The following is a 19,335-nucleotide window of genomic DNA, read 5'->3' as shown; positions in this document are numbered from 1 at the left end:
ATACCAACTATTAAGCATGGTGGTGGAAGGTTGAGGATTTGGCCTTGTTCTGCAGCCATAGAACCTGTCAACCATAAACTGTATACAAAAGTATTTTACATGAGGCCATCTGTCCTCCACACAACAGCAAATCTGCAGCAGAATAACTGAAACAGAAAGGAAAGGTGTTGCAATAAGCAAATTGCTGTGATCAGATCTTAAGAGAGTTGTGCAGAAATGAATGCCTGCAAACCTCAATGAGCTGAAGCAACATTGTAATGAAGAGTGGTAAAAATTCTACCTGTCGTGATTGTTAATATATATTTTTAACATTATACTTTAACAGTAAGCTAGAATTTTGAACCATATAAAGCAAACAGGATAATTTGTAGGATTTCCACTGTTTCATTGAGTCTAACTTGACAAAGCTCTTAGTCCCTCCTCTCCTCCTCCACTGAGGGAAATCCATCAGGAAATACCATCTGTAGGCAGTAACGTCACATCCGTGAAACTTTTTTCTAAAGTATGTACGTCAGGTTTATAAGTAAGACGTATTCTATTTGCATTTTAGCTGTCGTAATTTTCCATGGCTTGACCTGTTTGCTCAGGTATTGTAACAGTCAGAGCAAGTCAAAGACACAGTGACACACCTCATGCAAGTTGCTTACTCCGTACTGTAGATGTCCCCAGAAACCATTCATATAATTTTACATCTGCCTCAATCATAAACCTGGGAAATACAGACTGAATGCACAGGTAGATAGAGGAAATTCTATTATGAAGGCAAATACAAGTAAGAATAGGAAAGAAGTGAGCCCTTTATGATAAACAACTTGTTTATGGATAAAGATGAGAGTGACTTTTCACTTTCTGCAATAATGAAAAGAGGAAGAAATTTAGAGTTTCTGTGAAAAAGCTAGAGCAATTAATCAGATAAGTACTGAATAATGAGTCTGTAGTGAATGGCTATACATTAGTTAAATTCTATCAAACACTAGGCTCTAAAAGAAAACAGATCAACAACACTGACCCTAACAGACAGTGGTGTGCATATCCACAGTGTAGCATTTAAAAAAATTAATTGACTGAAGAAAAGAAGCCTTCTCGTGCCCGTATTACCTCAGAAGGGCTTTCTACTGTCGCGCTTCACTACGTTGTCTGCGACTTTGTGTCCTCAGTCCTGACACAGTCTGTGGTCAGCAGTGACTTCAGAAAGGCTAGAAATCCTGGACTGAGCCTTTTATATGTATACTACTCCTCTTTGAGTAAGGTCATGTATGAGTGTGCGGTTGAAGAATTAAAGAAGGAGTAAAGGATGTCATTCAGTGACATTTTAAACATTCACTGGTCATTGCTGCGTTTGTAGTTTCCAGTCCATTTGTTCCAGTTTGTCATGGTATTGTTAGGGTTGTTGAATGAATACGTTTAGTTTAGGAACATTTCCACCAACCTTAGTAATGATTGACAGGTTGATTATCTTGTAAATAAATTGACCTGTTTATGACTCGGGATACTATAGCTTATACCTGGGAGTTCTTGACTCCCAGGTATAACTCTCAAACGCACACCTTAAGGCAGATAATGTGTAAGCTGGAGAAGAAAAGGCGTTTCACATATTTAGAAGATCATCATTTATCCTGGAGAAATAGTTTGGTACTTAAAAAGCCTTCTTTAATGCTAGTACATCTTACTGTTCATCACTGATTGAAGAAAGTAAGAACAAGGTTTCTCTTCAGCGCTGTAGCCAGGCTGACAAAAAGTCAGAGTACTGTTGAGCCCATCATTCCTTTAACGTTAACTGGTAATGACTTCATGAACTTCTTCACAAATAAAAATTTAACTAGTAGAAATAATTAGTCATAATCATCTCACAGATGTAAAATTATCTACAGCTACTTTCAGCACCAGTAATCTTTCTGAGTTAACTCCAGTAATTTCTCCAAACCATCAACGTGTCTTTTAGACCCCATTTCTACAAGACTGCTGAAAGAAGTTCTACCATTAATTAATGCTTCAGTCTTAAATATGATCAACCTATCTCTAATAATCGACTATGTACCACAGGGCTTCAAGCTGGCGTAGTTAAACGTCTTAGCTGTCTTAGCTAATTATTGCCCAATCTCCAAACTTCCTTTCAGCTCAAAAATCCTTGAAAGAGTAGTTGTCAAACATCTGCAGAGGAATGGCTTATTTGAAGAGTTTCAGTCAGGTTTCAGAGCTCATCACAGCACAGAAACAGCTTTAGTGAAGGTTACAAATGCTCTTCTTATGGCCTCTGAGAGTGGACTCATCTCTGTGCTTGTCCTGCTAGACCTCAGTGCAGCGTTCGATACTGTCGACCATAATATTCTATTAGCACGATTAAAGCAATCCTGTAGGTATTACAGGTACTGTGCTGCAGTGGTTTGTATCATATCAATCTAACAGACTCCAATTTGTTCATGTAAATGAAGAGTTCTCTTCACACACTAAGGTTAATTATAGAGTTTCACAGGCTTCAGTGCTAGGACCAATTCTGTTTACATTATAGATGCTTCCCTTAAGCAGTATCGTTAGAAGGCATAACATACATTTTCACTGCTATGCAGATGACACCCAACTTTCTACCAAATCTATCCATGAAGTCAGATATAGCACGCCAATTAGTTAAACTGCAGGAATGTCTTAAAGACGTGAAGACCTGGATGTACCTCCAACTTTCTGCTTCTAAATTCAGATCAAATTGAAATTGTTGTACTTGGCCCTAAAATTCCTAGAAATATGGTATCTAACCAGATTCTTACTCTGATACTTACCCAGGAACAACATCTGAGGTCTCTGTCCAGAAGCGCATGTGAGTGTGTCAAGAGCATTTACTTCAGGTTCTAAAGTCTCCCCCACCCCCCAAATAAAACCACAGAACCCCCCAAAATCCTAAAAAGATTTTTTAAAAAGCGGTATCGCTATGCTAAGAATCTGAACTGTGCTATGAATCTTGAGATGAGTGCATTGAATCTGTGCAAATGTTTAAATAGTTCCCACTGCAGTGTGTTTGCCTCACAGTTAGATCTAAAGAAATGTTCTAAGGCTGACATGGAAATCAAAATCAAAGCCATATTTCTTGTTTGCACGTATGCAAGTGCTACATCCATATATGGTTAACATACATCAAATGCAGTAAGTATATACATGCTTCATATAAATATAGTCTACAACTTTCTTCTTATCTTTAGCCCACATAATTAAACATGCAATAAAACATGTGAATTTTGATTGTATATACTGTATAGCCTATATAATAAGTATGTAGCCCAATAAGTACAAAATCCAGAAAGCTACTCAAAATGGGATGGTTCATTTACAAACACAATTCTAACTTAAGTTTCAAACTTTTTTTTATTAGAAATGTTAAAATTGTTTCATGCTTAAATTTAAACAAAATGACAGAAATCTGCACTTTCATGAACACACTTTTGACCAAAAATTTAAACCTAATTTTTCATATTTTACTTGGTTAACCCTCTAAGGCCCACAATTTAATTGGCCATTTTTGATTACTTTTGATTTGACCTTTATATTTACCTAGATTAGCCTTGCTTGGTATCGTCCTTTTCAGCACAATTTCACATGTTGAAATTTATAGTTATTTTTTTTTATTGACATACTGTATTAACACAGTTTATCTGAAATCACACAAAAAAAACAAACATAAAATCCTAGTAGGAAAATCTTATATAATTTTTAATGTAATAACCACAAATATTTTTAGTGAATTATTTTCATAACTTGAAATGCAAATATAAACTTTAAAATGTTTTGTGCAAATTTTTTAAACAATAAAGTTGTACCTAAAAATGCAGCCAATGCCTCAGGTGTTTTTGTACAACCATTCAAAAATACTACTAAAATTGAAATTACAAAGCAATCAGGTGTCTGAATAAGAAGCCACACACAACACACAAAACAACAACTACACTACACTGAGTACACAAGACAAGACAACGCACGAACTACACACTCCAAACACGCTAAACGTCACAAATCTCTCACATCTCATAACTCACTTTTTCTCGCTGCAATCACTCCCCAAACGTTCCCCTCTTACTTAACAACCAAATAAAAAAACAAAAACAAAAAAATACCAATAACCCCAGAGGGTTAAGAACACTCACCTTCACTCCAATTCCAGAGTGTAACAATCCATGTCCATGGTGTTCATTCAAAATGTGCTCTGGCACAATCATAGGTTGATTGCTACTGACAACAAGAATTAAAGCTGGGCACCACTATGGGATGAACCATTTTTTAAGGGTGAAGTGTGTGTGGGGTGGGGGTTGGCAGTAACACTATGCAATAAATTCAGTTTTAGAATTCATATTCAGTTTATATTCAGCTGTGCTCAAAGTGTTAATGCTAGCTTTTTTTTTTTTTTATAAACAAAACCATCGCATGCAAAACTAGGGCTGCACTATAGGGATGGCAAGAGATTATTTTTATTTTTAAAAAATAAAAATAATAAAAAGTATTTTATTTGACCCCATGCCCCCTTGTAGATCCACCCATGTGTGAAAGTTGATGCCACATACTGTGGAACCATCCTTACGCCTACTCGAAAGCTTACAAAGATCCTGCGTGATGAATGGAAGATGTGAACATCCATGTGCATCATTGACCTATGCAGGATTTTATTATGCTAGTAATAGTATGTCTCACATTGACAGGGAAAATAGTGCCCCCTGGTGGTGAAAGCTTTCGTTGTATTGTGCAATACGAATCTATGGATTATAGATTCACAAACTATTTTAAATCACTCTATTTAAACCCTGTTGTTATTATTGCTATATAGAGAAAATCCACATCATTTGAAACGTTTTGGCATCATATTAAGATATTTTTAAAAATCCTTAAATAATGGTTTTCAATGGCAGATTCACTACAAACCACAGATTATATGAGGGTGTTCAACATATCTTTTATGTTGAACATGAAGGATTTGTTTCAGTGCAGTTTTTCTTTGTCAAGTGAAGGCTGAACCTAAAAACAGCAGGGGTTGTTTGAAGAGCACAGAGGTTTGAAACTGTGTATGTTCTGTGTAGAAACACAGAAGCTAAACACAGCTACGGAAAAAAAAACATTTCCTTGTCAATATGAGAGTAGATGTCTGAGGTTTGTTTTATGTCTTTGTCCCAGGTTCAAGTGAGACAGAACAGGGTGTTGGGATTGGGATCCAGTTACATGTGGCTACTGGGAGGTGAAGGAGGAGGATGTGTTGGTGGCAGCGGCAATTGATCATTGTTCATCTGCTTTGTGTCAGTGGAGCGAGTGCTGACACGAAGAAGCCCCAGGTGGCGCATTTCCATCGGTGATGTGGGCGGGCTTGCCTGGGCTCGCAGTGACGGAGCCACCATGCTGCTGTCGAGCTCACCCTCTGCCAGCCAAGGAGGGATCTGCAATGACTCCGTGGGGTACAAATCTGACACAAAGGCTGAGTTCTCAATCCCACCTTGATGAAAGAAAAAAACTGAATTAGTACCTCAGGGTTCAATATTGGAGACATTGCTGTTCTCTGCATTATTATTATTTTTTTTATACAAGTGACACTATTATTGGCTGCTCCTTTTTATTAATGCACCTGAGCAGTACTTCATATTTTATTAGATTACCTCTGTTCTCTAGATGCTAAATCTATATAACTCTTTATGTCTGCAGATTTTCATTGTGCTTGGTCCTTCTTGTCTGTGTACATAAATCAAACTCAACACGACTCAGTGCTGTCAAAATGTTTTATAAGTGTTCGCTTGCAGAGTGAGCACAGAATTAGGCAATTCTATAATAATCCTATGATAATGCGTTGTTTTCACACATGTACTTCACCTTTTTTAAATGTATTGCATATGTACTGTCTATTTAGTTCCCTTTGTTATATGTTGTAATCTTTGTGTTTATAGTAAAAGCATTTTCTGCTCTTAATTATTTCTGAAAAATATGTTTTCTCTCATTTTCATACGGGATGTAGAAAGTGGATTATTTTACCTCCTGGTTTGGAATCTCTCATGGGGAAAGAAGGGTATGGCAAGTCATAGCCAGAGGCGCTATCTCCCTCTGAGAACCCAAAATCTATAAATGAAAATGAGAAAATTTGTTTTAAATCTATAAAACAACAACAACAACAACAAAAGCAGACGTACAAACCTTCATCACCCGAATAGGAGAGTTTAGTCTGGCTTTTTGACTTTCCTTTTGGCATCTGTAAGAGGAGGAAGAGTCATTTGATCACACGCTATGTTTCAAAAAACATGGAAGGTGAAGTAAAAAAAGAGACAAGACCAATGGCCTTCAACTATGCTACCAATGTTGCTGTTACATATTTTGTCTAGCAGAGGGCACTCTGCAACTTCCCTGATGGCAACAAGCATGTTTGCAACACTACAAACAACAACCAGCTGAATTGAGGAAATAATTAGACATCACAAATGTATCATGTCTACTAGTGTTTCATGTATCTGAAAAGAAAAAGGTATAAAGGAATATTTAACTTTTTAAAAATATCTGTGTAGGTATCGGTCTTAAAGTTCTATATGAGCTCTGGTAATAAACCAATATGATACATTTATTACACAATACTTTAAATATATTTGAATATTGTTCTCTGCAGCAGTATGAAGCAGAGATTGGCACTGTTATGGTCGGTGATGAGCACAGTTGCCTCCCAGCAAGAAGGTCCTCTCAAGACATTCTGTTGGTAGGGTTAGGTTAACTCTATTTTGCCCATAGGTGTGAATATGAGTGGGAATAGTTTGGTGTCTCTGCGTGTTAGCTCTGCGACAGACTGACGACCTGTCCAGTCCTACAGTAGCTGAGATAGGCTTCAAGCCCCCCGTTACCCTGACAAGGACAAGAGGAAGAGATTGGATGGAATCATTCAGCCCTGCATAACATGATAAAAAACAGAAGCACTTAAATATCAATTTATGTCTGCTAAAATGGTATAATCCCAGTAAAAAAACAGCAACGCCTTGATTTTATTCACAATAAATCAGAAATAATTTGCCATTTTAAGAACAATATTAGCTCATGTTGAATTGGATGACAGCAACACAAAAAGACTTGGAGCAGGACAATTAAAAGCTGGAAAACTATAAAAACAATAAGAAAAGCTTGGAGGAACATTTTTCAGCTTTTTAGGTTAAGTGGCATCAGGTCAGTAATGACTGGAAGGAAAAAGAGCACCTTAAATAAGTCTCAGTGTCTCAGAAGCAAAGATGGGCACAAATCTGCAAAAATCTGGGTCTACAAATTGTGCGATAACTTCACACTAATTCCTAGTTCCTTAATGTAAAATTGTGAAGACACTGAATATCTCAGCATCTATAGTACATAATATCAACAAGAAATGTAAAGGATCTGCAAAAGGGGCAATGTTAAAAATCAATATTGGATTTAGGTAATTTTCTGGCTCTCAGGCAGCGCGGCATTAAAAACACAATTCTGCCATGGAAATCACTGCATGGGCTCATTAACAAGTTAATCAAGTTAATCAACAAATGCAGGTCAGAGCTCTGTCCTCCAAAGAAGAAGCCATTTGTGAACATGATCCGGACACTTCTATCTTCTTTGGGCCAAAGTGTCATGGTCCTGAGTTTTGGACTGACCAGACAACATATTTTTCAGGGAATGTCGGGAAGTTTATGGGCTGTTCTGTGTGCTGGCACACAGTGGTAAACATGGAGATGTCCTAACTCGTTTGAGATGTATTGCTGCCATCAAATTCAAAATAAATATCTTTCTTAAAAATTGACATCTTCTGAGTTTAATTTCTCAGTTTAAACATATGATATGTTTTATGATTCTATTTTGCTCTATTTTGAATCAAATATAGATTTGTGAGATGTACAAATCATTGGAATTTTGTAGTAATTATATATATAATAATAATATATTTTAAACAACTTCCTTTTTTTTGGAATTGAAACTGTACCAAACAGACAAAAGAAAAATTTTAAAAAAAGATTGATTTTACTTAAATTTTACTTCAAGAAGCAAAATCCAATATTTTTGTCCACTTTCACACATGGAAGAGAGTTTATGAATATTATTTCAAGGAAGTTTAATAAAGGCTCAATAGGGAATTATTTACTATTTTGTACAACAAAAAACAGAACTGAAAATAAAGAATCAGTAAGGGCCGTATTTGCAAAAGACACTTTTCTTCTTCACTGAACCTCACAAAGACATAATCAGCTCTTTGCTCTTTGTGGTAAACTCATTCCCTCTCTTTCTCTTTACCTTCTGCTGGTGTTCCTTCTTTGTGTGCTTGATGACCGTCTTTGGTGAAACGCCCGTCTTTGCAGGCTGGAATGACTCCATTCGGTTCTTCATGGTTCTCTTGAAGATCTCCTGGACTTCTTTCTCATCTTTGTTGATTATGAATTTGCTGCGACTGAACCTGTGGCGATGCTATGAACAAGAAAAGAAAACTCACTGATAAAAACAAACCATGAAGACCATGAAGTCAAGCTCAGCCACAGTCCAGGCAATTCAGCTGGTCTCAGTGCTGATATACAAATATACAAATTCTACAAATATAAATCTCAGGCAGCTGGATTTGAGGTGCATGAAACTGCTCACAGTTGCATCTGTAACTGCTGTGCCTGACTTGATCATTTGCATCTGTTGATGCTGATTCCTGGAAATATCTTTCTACCGTGGTCCTGACTGATATATATATATTTTTTATTAGTTTTATTAGTGTCACCTTTAAGGAGAACAGTAGAATAACCTTTCATATCTTTTCACGGGAATTGAGTGACTGGCATGAGCAGGACATAAGAAAAGTGTTACATATGCATTTTTTGTTTTGATTTTACTTTGATTTTGTGTGTGTGTGTGTGTGTGTGTGTGTGTGTGTACATGTATGTGCGAGCATCTATGTGTGTGTGTGTGTGTGCATACATGTGCGAGCATCTCTGTGTGTGTGTGTGTGTGAATGTGTATGTGTGTGTGCATGTATGTGCAAGCATCTGTGTGTGTGTGTGCATGTGCAAGAATGTGTGTGTGCACGTGTGTGTGTGTTTGTGTTAGGGTGTGCATTTGTGTGACCTCCTGCACACAAAAAGGATCATCTACCCTGTATATGGCTTAACCCCTCCAATGGTCTCAACATACACAAACACAGGTGAGGTCAAAAAGGCAGGAAGTAAAACATCCTCACTAAATAAGAAACAGAACGCTAACCGTAGGATGTGCCCATAATAAAACACTACAGCCTCCCCCACCAACAGGCTGGGGAGGTCAGAAACAAAGGAATGTCTTTGATCATGGTGCTTGAACTAAGACTTACAAATTTAAGTAACACAATGACAACATTTAACATTTTGTCTCCAATGAAATGAAAGTGCAGCACTAAGCTGCTTTAGTAAGCCCTCCATGTGATGACTGAATGTGCTCATTACCTGCTTCCTGCTCTTGTAAAGATGCTGATCCAGAAGGTTGTGAGCGTTAACTGCCTCAGCTTCGTTCTTAGCCTTCATGGCGTGCTCGTGCATTTCCACGCTTACTGATGGAATAGGGTCTCTAGTACAGAGGAAGACAATCGTGTCAGTGATTTAAAGTAATACTAGAATATTAAAAGGGCTATGTTCCCTCTGGTTTATATTTTAAAATATGGTTGTGAAATGAGCTGTTTTCAGGCACTGAATAGTTGCAGTGCTCCTAGTTAGCTAGTTAGATTTTTCTTCAAATTAAAATAATTTTTTGTGGCCTCTGATTCATCACCACCCAATTATATAATGGCTTGTAAGTCTGCTTTTAGCTCTCCTCTTAAAAATCCAGATTGCTTACCTCGTAGTGGGCTTTGCACAGTGACCATTTGACATGTTCGCCCTCATGCCAGGCATGTCCTCTGAGTGTTCACTTTCAAACTTTTTCCTGAAATCAATAGCAACACTTTCTTTACGGATAAATTCCAGTGAGCCTCTACGCTCGCCCTGCAACAGAAGAAGACAGAGCTTTCTTTACATGCGGCAAACTTATTAGTTTTCCAAAATGAGCATTTCAGCAAAATATACTTAAAATGTACAAATGATGCTCACTTCAGTCACATATTCCATAGCATCCTTGAGGTTCAGCTGATGGAAGACATCAAAGACTTGGTCTTGTTTCTTCCTTGCAGACGGCTTCATCAAAATCCTCGACATCCACTTCTCCTCAAAATACTTCCACCTTAGCAAAAAGAAAACAGATCACTGTAGCCTATTTTAAAATGAAAAGGCATTTTGAATTTATGTATCAAGTCTTTTCATACTTGCTCCTCTGACAGTTGTGTCCTATTTGTCCTGATATGTCTTCTATGGCGACCAGAGTGTGATTAAACATCTAAAGAAAGGAGAAGGACTCTAATAACTGGACAGAAAATTGTTGTGTAGGTGAAACATGAGATGTTTTTTAAGATTTACCTTGTTTGTCATTTTTTCTAGGAGTGTGAGCTCTTTCACTTCAGCTCTCTTTACTTTCAGCCACGTGACCAGAGGTTTCATCGTCATTCCCTGCAACAATGTGAAGCAGTAATGTGCAAACCTTTAGCTCTAATGCGGACTGTGTAAGAAGAAAGAAAATAATGTATACATTTAATAACAAAAACCAAACTTTCACTACCTGCCAGATGACAGTGAAGTAAACCACAATGAGTGTAGTGCAGACCATCAGGTTTTTCTCTTTTATCTTGTTTTCATCCAGCATCACAGCCAGGCCATACGCAACAGCCCCTCGTAGGCCACCGTAGCTCATAATCACCTGATCTATGAATTCCAGCGGGACCAGCCTGTACCTGTTAAGGATCCAGGTGAGGAAAAACACACCTGCAGTACAAACACAGAAAATTTCTTTGTATAACACACAAACCTTTAAATCACAATGTGTGCATGTGATAGCAAAAGGACCAAATCTCACCAATGAATCTATACACAAAGACGAAGAAGACTGTGAGGAGGATGAAGCCCGTGTTCCAAACCCAGATAACCTTATCGATGGCCGAGATACCGAGGAAAACAAAGATGATGGTTTCTGATCCATTGGCGAAAACCTTCATGGCATATTTGACAGTTTGGACTGAATGCTCATGCATGTTTGCTCTGACGTACTTCTGACATAACACACCGCAGAATGTAGTCCTACAGAAGGAAACACAAATATAAATTGTGTGCATCTAAATATGTTTACTACATTTTTACATATAGAAAATGGATAAGACACAACAAAATAAATGATATTTCAATTGTGAAATACTCACGAAAGGATAGCAGACAGAGAAAGCATCTCAGCAGTCAGGTAGGAAAGGTATCCCATGACAAAGATGAAGCCTGGCTCGATGATCTTGACATTTTTTGTGCATCTGGTCAGAAGTGAAATTAGTAGGCCGAATGCTATGCCCACAAGGGAACCACCAAATGCAACCACAAAGAAGGAAACTGTGGAGAGAGAGTCCCAAAAAGTAAATTCTGTTCATCTGGACAAATCATTTTCAGTGGAAGAAATGTTTTGTGATTCACGCAAGTGACTTCATCACTCAGCCCTAGTTTATAAGGTTGTGGAAACATGCAGTCAGCTGCATGCACTGATAAATTCTCTATTAACAGCTTAATAAATGTCATGTCTTACCTATTCCTTTAGCAATTTCTGCAGCATCAATTTGGGATCCTCCCAGTGACACAAATGCATCAAACACATTGAAGAGCACCTAAGAGATGAAAGAAAAATTGGATGGAAGAAAAATTAATGACTGGTCATCTGGTAAAAATGTTTTCCAGACTTGTCCATTCTAGCTTGTACCATTCAACAGGAGAAAAACTTCTATCACATTCTCAACATGGCAACGCCTTATGATTTAGGTGAGGGTGCTGAGCATGCGGGAGTTTGTAGAGTGGTGTAACAGCTCCAAACTTGAACTGAACGTGAGCAAAACCAAAGAGATGGTGGTGACCATCTCCAGTAGGCAGAGGGATCTGGCTGCTTCAGTCACCACCACCATCCATGGGAAGCCAGTGGAGGTAGTTGAGGTATACAAATACCTGGGAACCATCTCTGACAACCTCCTGAAATTCTCTGCCAACACAGAGGTGCCACCAATGGCTATATGTCTGTGAAGGTTCTCAGTCGCTTTTCTTTGCAAGCTCCTTTGACTACCAATGGCTATACCTCCTTAGGAAACTCAACTACTTTGGAGTCAGCACACCCATCATGATGACTTTTTACTATGCCTTCCTGGAAGGCATCATGACCTTCTCCATCTCCTGCTGGCTCCACTCCCTCAGCCTTCAGAACAGGAACAGACTGCAGCACACTGCATCAGTGTGCTCTAAAATCATTGGCCTGCCTGTCAGAACTGTTGAACAGGTTTTTCAGCCAACAGGCCCTTAGACAGGCAGCCAAAATTATTAATGACCCCTCTCACATTCTTCACGCCGCATTTCAACGGCTCCCTCTCTGGGCGGCGCCTCCACTGCATTTTCTGCAGGAGGAGAAAATGCAGCGAGCCACCTTTGTCTGAAAGCCACTCTGCTTTTTAACTCCAGCCAATAAGCCCATTTCCCACACCATAAACATAAACTACTCTACACTCTTTTTATACTGCCGACAGTTTATTCACTTTTAGTCACCTACAGTTTTTTATTCACTTATTCAGTGACTTTAATTTTAAAACTGTGTATATACTGTGTATTTTAAGTATTTTTTTTCTCATTCGTTTTGCCTGTTTACGCCCCGTCCTTGTTTTTAACATCATGCTGCTCTGTTGTATCTTAATTGCCCCTTGGGGATAAATTAAGTCTCTCTGATTCTGATTCTGATTTTTCCAAGAGTTCAGTAACAACTCAACCAAGAGGTCACAAAAGAACCCAGAACAACATCCAAATAACTGCAGGCCTAACTTGCCTCAGTCCTGGTCAGAGTTCATGACTCCATCATAAGTTAGACACTGGGCAGAAATGGCCTGCATGGCAGAGCAAACACTTTTTCACACCACTGTACATAAATAATTCTGTCTTCTTCTTAGTCCTTGTCAGACTGTCTCTTTACTCCCAGTGTGTTCCCTAGTGTTACTCCAGCTGCTTTTGTTAATGTTATGTTGTTGCTGGACATTTTAACCAATAAAGGTGTATTTTCTGTTTATTTCTTCTTTTTCTGCATATCTGCATCTTGGTCTTCAACTTAACACTCCAAATGGGTCTGCAAGCGCTGCAAACTCATGACACCTCTGGTTTGATTCACCTAATTTTGAGACTATTAAGGACCAGATATTATTTACTATGTCCTGATACGTAAAAGAGCTTTTTTCTTTTCACCACGACTGTACATTTACAGAGACGAAGGAAGGAGGAAAGAATTCAGCTGGTCAGATTTTGTTTCACTGTCCTTATGCAGTACAACATGCTATAGTTACATAAATGCATTTTGTTACCAAACTGACCTTTCATAGTTTCCTTTTACAAATTGCACATTGCATGTGCAATTTGTAAAACTCTTACACTAGAGGGCCCAAGTGTTTACTTACTCTACTACATTGCTATGATGGGTGTCTCAGCAAACTCACAAACTGTTATGCTACTTAAGTAACGCTAAACAAAGCAATGATGCATACGAACCACTGTTACACCATCGTTGAGCAGCGACTCTCCAAACACTATGATAAAGAGGACGTCGTTAACGTGGACCTGCTCAAACACAGCGATGACGGCCACGGGGTCCACAGCAGCCATCAGACTGCCAAAAAGAAGGTACTGCAGCAGACTGATGTCCAGGTCACCTGTACAGATACAAAGAGCAGGAAATATATTCAGTTTTGCTCAATTGTACTGTAACTATGATCAATCTGGCACTTTGCTGCAAACTGAAATGCTGGAATGAAATGCTGTGTCATTTGGTAAAACATTCTCATTTATTGGTAGGAAAAGTCCATGTCAAATCTCTCTCCAGTCTCATCCAGTGCACTGGTTTGGCAGTGGTCAGACTCAGTATTCTTCACCCAAAGGTTTAAGGCAGGGGTCCCCAATCCCAGTCCATGAGGGCCGGTGTCCCTGCAGGTTTTAGATCTCACCCTGGGTCCACAAACCTGAATCACGTGATTAGTTCATTACCAGGCCTCTGGAGAACTTGAAGACATGTTGAGAAGGCAATTTATCCTTTTAAATCAGCTGTGATGGATCAAGGACACATCTAAAACCTGCAGGGACACCGGCCCTCGTGGACTTGGATTGGGGGCTCCTGGTATAAAGTCTCAGACAAACCTGGAGCTGTAATGAACTAAAAATCCACTTAAATCTTATTTTCATTTGTCTGCATTTTGATGAAGTGTTAAAAGGAAGTCAAATTAGCTGTTAGTGATGTCGATGTTTAATGTATCCAAACAAAGAGTAAAAGGAATGTTTTAAAGGATTGGTTTTATACTAAAGAAAACTCTTCTCAGGCAGCTTTCCTGAGTCACCACGGATGTAGAAATATCATTTGTGTGACGTGTCTTTGTTTCCAGAACAAATTTCAAGGCAAAAAAACAAAGCCAAGGCTGAAGTACTACAAACTGCAGTTCCTCTAGTGGCCACTTGATGCTCGTTCCAAAGGCAAATTAATCTCTATAGACTCCCACTTAGAGCATTAAAAGTGCCATGATCCAGTGAGTGTTGGTCTTCCTGGAGTAGTTTTCCACTTCTCTCCCGAGATCCTGACTCCACTCATGCTGGCTCATTGACCGCAATCAGTGCACAGTATTTAAGACCAACTCTGACCTGCACTCTCCACCAGATCATCAGCTAAAACCTTGTGTGACCTCTCGGTCTTTGTGTTTTCAGCTTAGGCCTTGGATCAACATTTACTCGTCTCAGGCAAGAACCAGAAAAACCAGAAAAAATTTATTTCCCATCACATAAAAAGAAACAAGAAAACAAAAATATTCAGAAATGATAAAAAAACAAAAAATCACTAGAAGAAGCCTACGTGTCCCACCAAGATCAGGAAACATTGAACAAAATACGCAAAACAAAACTAGATTTAAATGAGATGATTGATTAAAAAAAATTCTTAGTACAAAGACTACGCTTACAAAATTATGAACATGGTAATAAATCCGGTCAATTTCTGGCAAACCAGCTAAAAATAAATTAAGAAAAAACAACTATATGTGCTGTTCAAGATTCATCTAGGAACACAATATGTGACCCGAAACAAATAAACAACATTTTCAGGGATTTCTATAAGACGTTGTATTCACCACAAATAAACCCATCTAAAAAGGAAATTGATCAGTTTTTGGACAACATAACTCTTCCAAAATTATTAGACACTCAAGCAATGGCACTGGATTCGCCACTGACATCAGGTGAACTCCAGGAAGCCCTGATAAGCATGCCCAATAATAAGGCTCCAGGTCCAGATGGCTTTCCTGCAGAATTTTACAAAGAATTCTGGACGATTTTAGCACCAGTTTTTTACAGAACGTCGTTGGAAATCAAAGAAGACGGCAGATTTCCATCAAATATGAATTCTGCAAACATTAATCTCTTGCTAAAACCAGGAAAAGACCCTTTATTTCCCTCAAGCTATCGTCCAATATCCCTTATAAATGTAGACCTTAAAATAATCTGCAAAGCTCTCTCAAAGAGACTAGAGAAAATAACCCCCCTCTTAATTCATCCTGACCAAACTGGTTTCATAAAAGGTAGGCACTCATCAACAAACGCACGTAGATTATTTAATTTAATAGACTACTCATACAGTAAAAACATCAAAACTACAATATTTTCTTTAGATGCAGAAAAAGCATTTGACAGAGTTAACTGGAAATTTCTTGACCTTTTTTTTTTTTTTACCTTTGACCTGTCTCTGCTTCCCCCACCAAGATCCCAATTCCAGCCAGCATAGTGTCCTCTCACACTTCATGTTATTTGCAACCTTCCCTTAGTCTCACAGTTCATGTTCATAGTCCCTGCTCAGTTCACAACCTTAGCTCTGTTCACCTTGTGCATCACGCCATTGTTAGATAAAGTTCTTTTGTTTATCACTTTCTCGAGTCTCAGGTTGAATCTGCGTTTGAGTCCATCTCTCGTCTCGGGCCGCTGAGCTTTGACATCACTTCCTCTATGTGAGCCGTGGTAGCAGGTTTGCTGAAATGAAACAAAATAAAAATCCTCTCTTACCCATGAATCCTCCCATGTGACACCCCCACAGCGACAGCCCCAAACTGGCAGCATTCCAGCAGGTCCCAATGACGGCATAGACCAAGATGGCACCCAGGTTGGTGAAGAACAGTTTGTTTGGCATGTGGTAGCCTGCGTCCAGAATGACTTGAGGCAACAGGAAATAGAAGAAGACTGTCGGGGTCAGCCTGAAGGTCTGCATCTTGTCTGCACCCCAAATCATGCCACCCAAAACAAAACCGAAGCAGATGAGAAGGACGCTCTCGGGTATGACGTTGGTGACATGGTGGTTGGACTCAATGACTGAGAGGAGAAAAAAAAGATCAAGACAAGAACCATTAATCAATACTATCAACCTTTGTAACAACCTTTGATTTTAAGCCAGTCTGCTTGTAGTCAGGTAGGAGCTGGCAAACATTCAAACCTTCACTGCACTTTAAGTAAAACCATATACATAAAACTCCATTTGATCATTTGCAACTGTTGCAATATTTTATTTATATTTAGGGACTGTGGACAGATATATAGCAGGTAAGATAAGTCACCAGTTTTCTAAGCAAATATATTTCTAAAGGTGCTATTGAAATGATATTCTCACCAGATCTTGGTAACAACCCATCCAATTCACATATGCAATGAAATAAAACTATAGATGTTCAGAAATTAAGTCATGTGTAATAATGAGGAATGACATGGGGGGAAAATAATTGAAGAGGTGGAGAATGTGAGTTCCAATAAGCCATGAAAAGTCATGTCACCAGCTGTAATTTATCAGTAATTACAATATAAGCAATATAATATCACCTTATTCAGTCCTACCTGATGGCTTAATAAAAATTGTCTCATTAGGTCAACAATGTTAAGTTATAACATTTTGCTAACTGTCAAAGATGTGCCTTAATGCAGATTAGTCATAAGCTGGAGAGGAAATGGCGTATCACTAATTTTGAAGATCATCATTTAGCCTCTAAAAAGTGTTTGCGACTGCTGGGAAGCTGGAACATCTTCATCAATCATGTTCATCACTGATTAAAGAAATTAAGAAAAACCCTACGTTTCTCTTTAGCCTTGTTTCCAGGCGAACAAAAAGTAAGAACTCTGTTGAACAAGCCATTCATTTAATGTTAACTGGTACTGACTAGTGCTGTCAGCGTTAATCTCGTTAAAATGATGTTAACGCCATAACTGCATTAACGCGGCAAATCTCCATTAGCGAGTTAGCGCAGTGTGCGGGGCTGCACGGCGTAAAAGCGTTAGAGCGGTTTTAACGAGATTAACGCTGACAGCACTGGTACTGACTTCATGAATTTCTTCACGAATGAAAATTTAACCATTAAAGAAAAATTACTCATAATCATTTCACAGATGTAACCACTTTCTGTACCACTGATATTCATTTAGTCTTTTTCTCAAATTGATCTTTCTGAGTTAACTTAACTTATTGCTTCCTCCAAACTATCAACATGTCTTTTAGACCCCATTCCTATAAGACTGCTCAAAGAAGTCCTACCATTAATTAATATTTCAATCCTGATTATGATCAACATGCTTCCTTTAGGCAATATCATTAAAAGGCATACCTTACATTGTCCCTGCTATGCACATGAAACACAACTTTATCTATCCATAAAGCCAGATAACACAAACTGCAGAAAGGTCTTAAAGATAAAGACTTGGTTGACCTCCAATTTTCTGCTTCTAAATTCAAAGAAAAATTCGGTTATTGTACTTGGCCATAAAATCATAGAAATATGGTATCTAACCAGATGCTTACTCTGGATGACATTAGCTTGGCCACCAAACTTGGGGTAATTTTTAACATTCTGTCTCACAGTGACGCTGAAAAACTAGTTCATGCATTTATTACTTCCAGGCTGGACTACTGTAATTCATTATTATCTGGATGTCCTAAAAACTCCCTGAAAAGCCTTCAGTTAATCCAAAATGCTGCAGCAAGAATACTGACAGGGACTAGAAAGAGAGAGCATATTTCTCCTGTTTTGGCTTCTCTTGATTGGCTCCCTGTTAAATCCAGAATTGAATTCAAAAACCTGCTCCTCACTTACAAAGTCTTAAATAATCAGGCCCCGTCTTATCTTAATAACTTTATAGTACCATATAACCCCATTAGAACACTCTGCTCTCAGACAGTGGGCTTACTTGTGGTTCCTAGATTATTTAAAAATAGAATGGGAGGGAGAGCCTGTAGCAAACCATGTCTGCTTTTAAGATTAGGCTTAAAACTTTCCGTTTTGCTAAGCATACTGTTAGGCCTGGATCAGATGACCCTGAATCCTCCCTTGTGATATAAGATTTGGCCCTATTTGAATATAAGTGAACTTACACACTCTTTTTTTATAACTATTTTTATTTATTTTGTGAGCACTTCCTTGAGAAATAATTAAAACAATTAAGAAATTGACCCAGTGACAAAAATAGATGATCAGAATAACCCTAAACTACATACATATTTAAAAATTACAAAATTTCTTGGGTGCAGAGGAGTTTATAATGCCGGAAGAAGAGCACTTCCATCAATTTGGCTTTGCAAGACTTACTGAGTTTGCAGAGCCAGGCAACCAGGATCCACAGGGCCACCAGGTACTGTGTGGTGACGTGATGCCACTTCCAGGTCACAATAGGCAGTGTAGTGATGGGCACCGCTCCATGACCACCCTCTTCAGTTGCGTTAGAGTTTGAGCCCGTCCCAGTGTCTGTTTGAGAATTTCGGGGTTCTGCTTCTTCACTAGCCAGGCTCAAGCCTCCACACGCCATCAGCAGCATGCACAGAATAAGTGTAAATTGCCAAGAAGTTGCCATTCTTGGATACAATGCCTTAAAAATTGTAATCAAACTGTTATTTAGACCGTTAATACAAATGCTCAGGTCAGCCTCAGACTGTAGCTTAAAGTCTCATTCCCTTTGCTGTGCCTTCTTCTCACTCAGATCACTCTCATTGTCCTCCAACATCTACTTTCTGGATAAGGATACAGCTTTTCACAGCAGGTGAAGCTCAGCCCATTATGATGTTGGTCTTTCTCCTCCCACTCGTGTACCCAGACCAGTAAGTGTGGCCACATCATTCAGTGGTATAATTAAAGTCCGTGAATCCCTTTATTACCAAGTTTTCACTAATATTTAAATTCTCTGATGGAGTTGATTAAAATATTTTTGGAAGAAACATCTTATTTACAAA

The 19,335-nt window shown here is 38.5% G+C and overlaps 1 protein-coding gene across 1 annotated transcript; it reads right to left on the bottom strand.

The window, feature by feature from the left end:
- Nucleotides 1-4,993: 4,993 nt before the first annotated feature.
- LOC309699490 (sodium/hydrogen exchanger 3-like) lies at nucleotides 4,994-18,959 on the bottom strand (the record flags this gene model as incomplete). The annotated part of the gene is made up of 16 exons (XM_082522527.1): nucleotides 4,994-5,461; nucleotides 5,992-6,075; nucleotides 6,151-6,205; nucleotides 8,245-8,415; nucleotides 9,411-9,531; nucleotides 9,799-9,944; nucleotides 10,050-10,179; nucleotides 10,262-10,332; nucleotides 10,413-10,502; nucleotides 10,612-10,814; nucleotides 10,906-11,126; nucleotides 11,246-11,423; nucleotides 11,614-11,692; nucleotides 13,596-13,756; nucleotides 16,140-16,442; nucleotides 18,698-18,959. The coding sequence occupies 16 exons, from the start codon at nucleotides 18,957-18,959 to the stop codon at nucleotides 5,190-5,192; spliced, it is 2,547 nt and encodes an 848-aa protein (XP_082378653.1). The 3' UTR covers nucleotides 4,994-5,189.
- Between the last annotated feature and the right edge of the window lie 376 nt (nucleotides 18,960-19,335).

Source organism: Aulonocara stuartgranti (genome assembly GCF_965226115.1).
Source record: "Aulonocara stuartgranti genome assembly, chromosome: 22".
Taxonomy (NCBI): domain Eukaryota; kingdom Metazoa; phylum Chordata; class Actinopteri; order Cichliformes; family Cichlidae; genus Aulonocara; species Aulonocara stuartgranti.
This window is presented reverse-complemented; position numbering and strand designations above follow the sequence as displayed.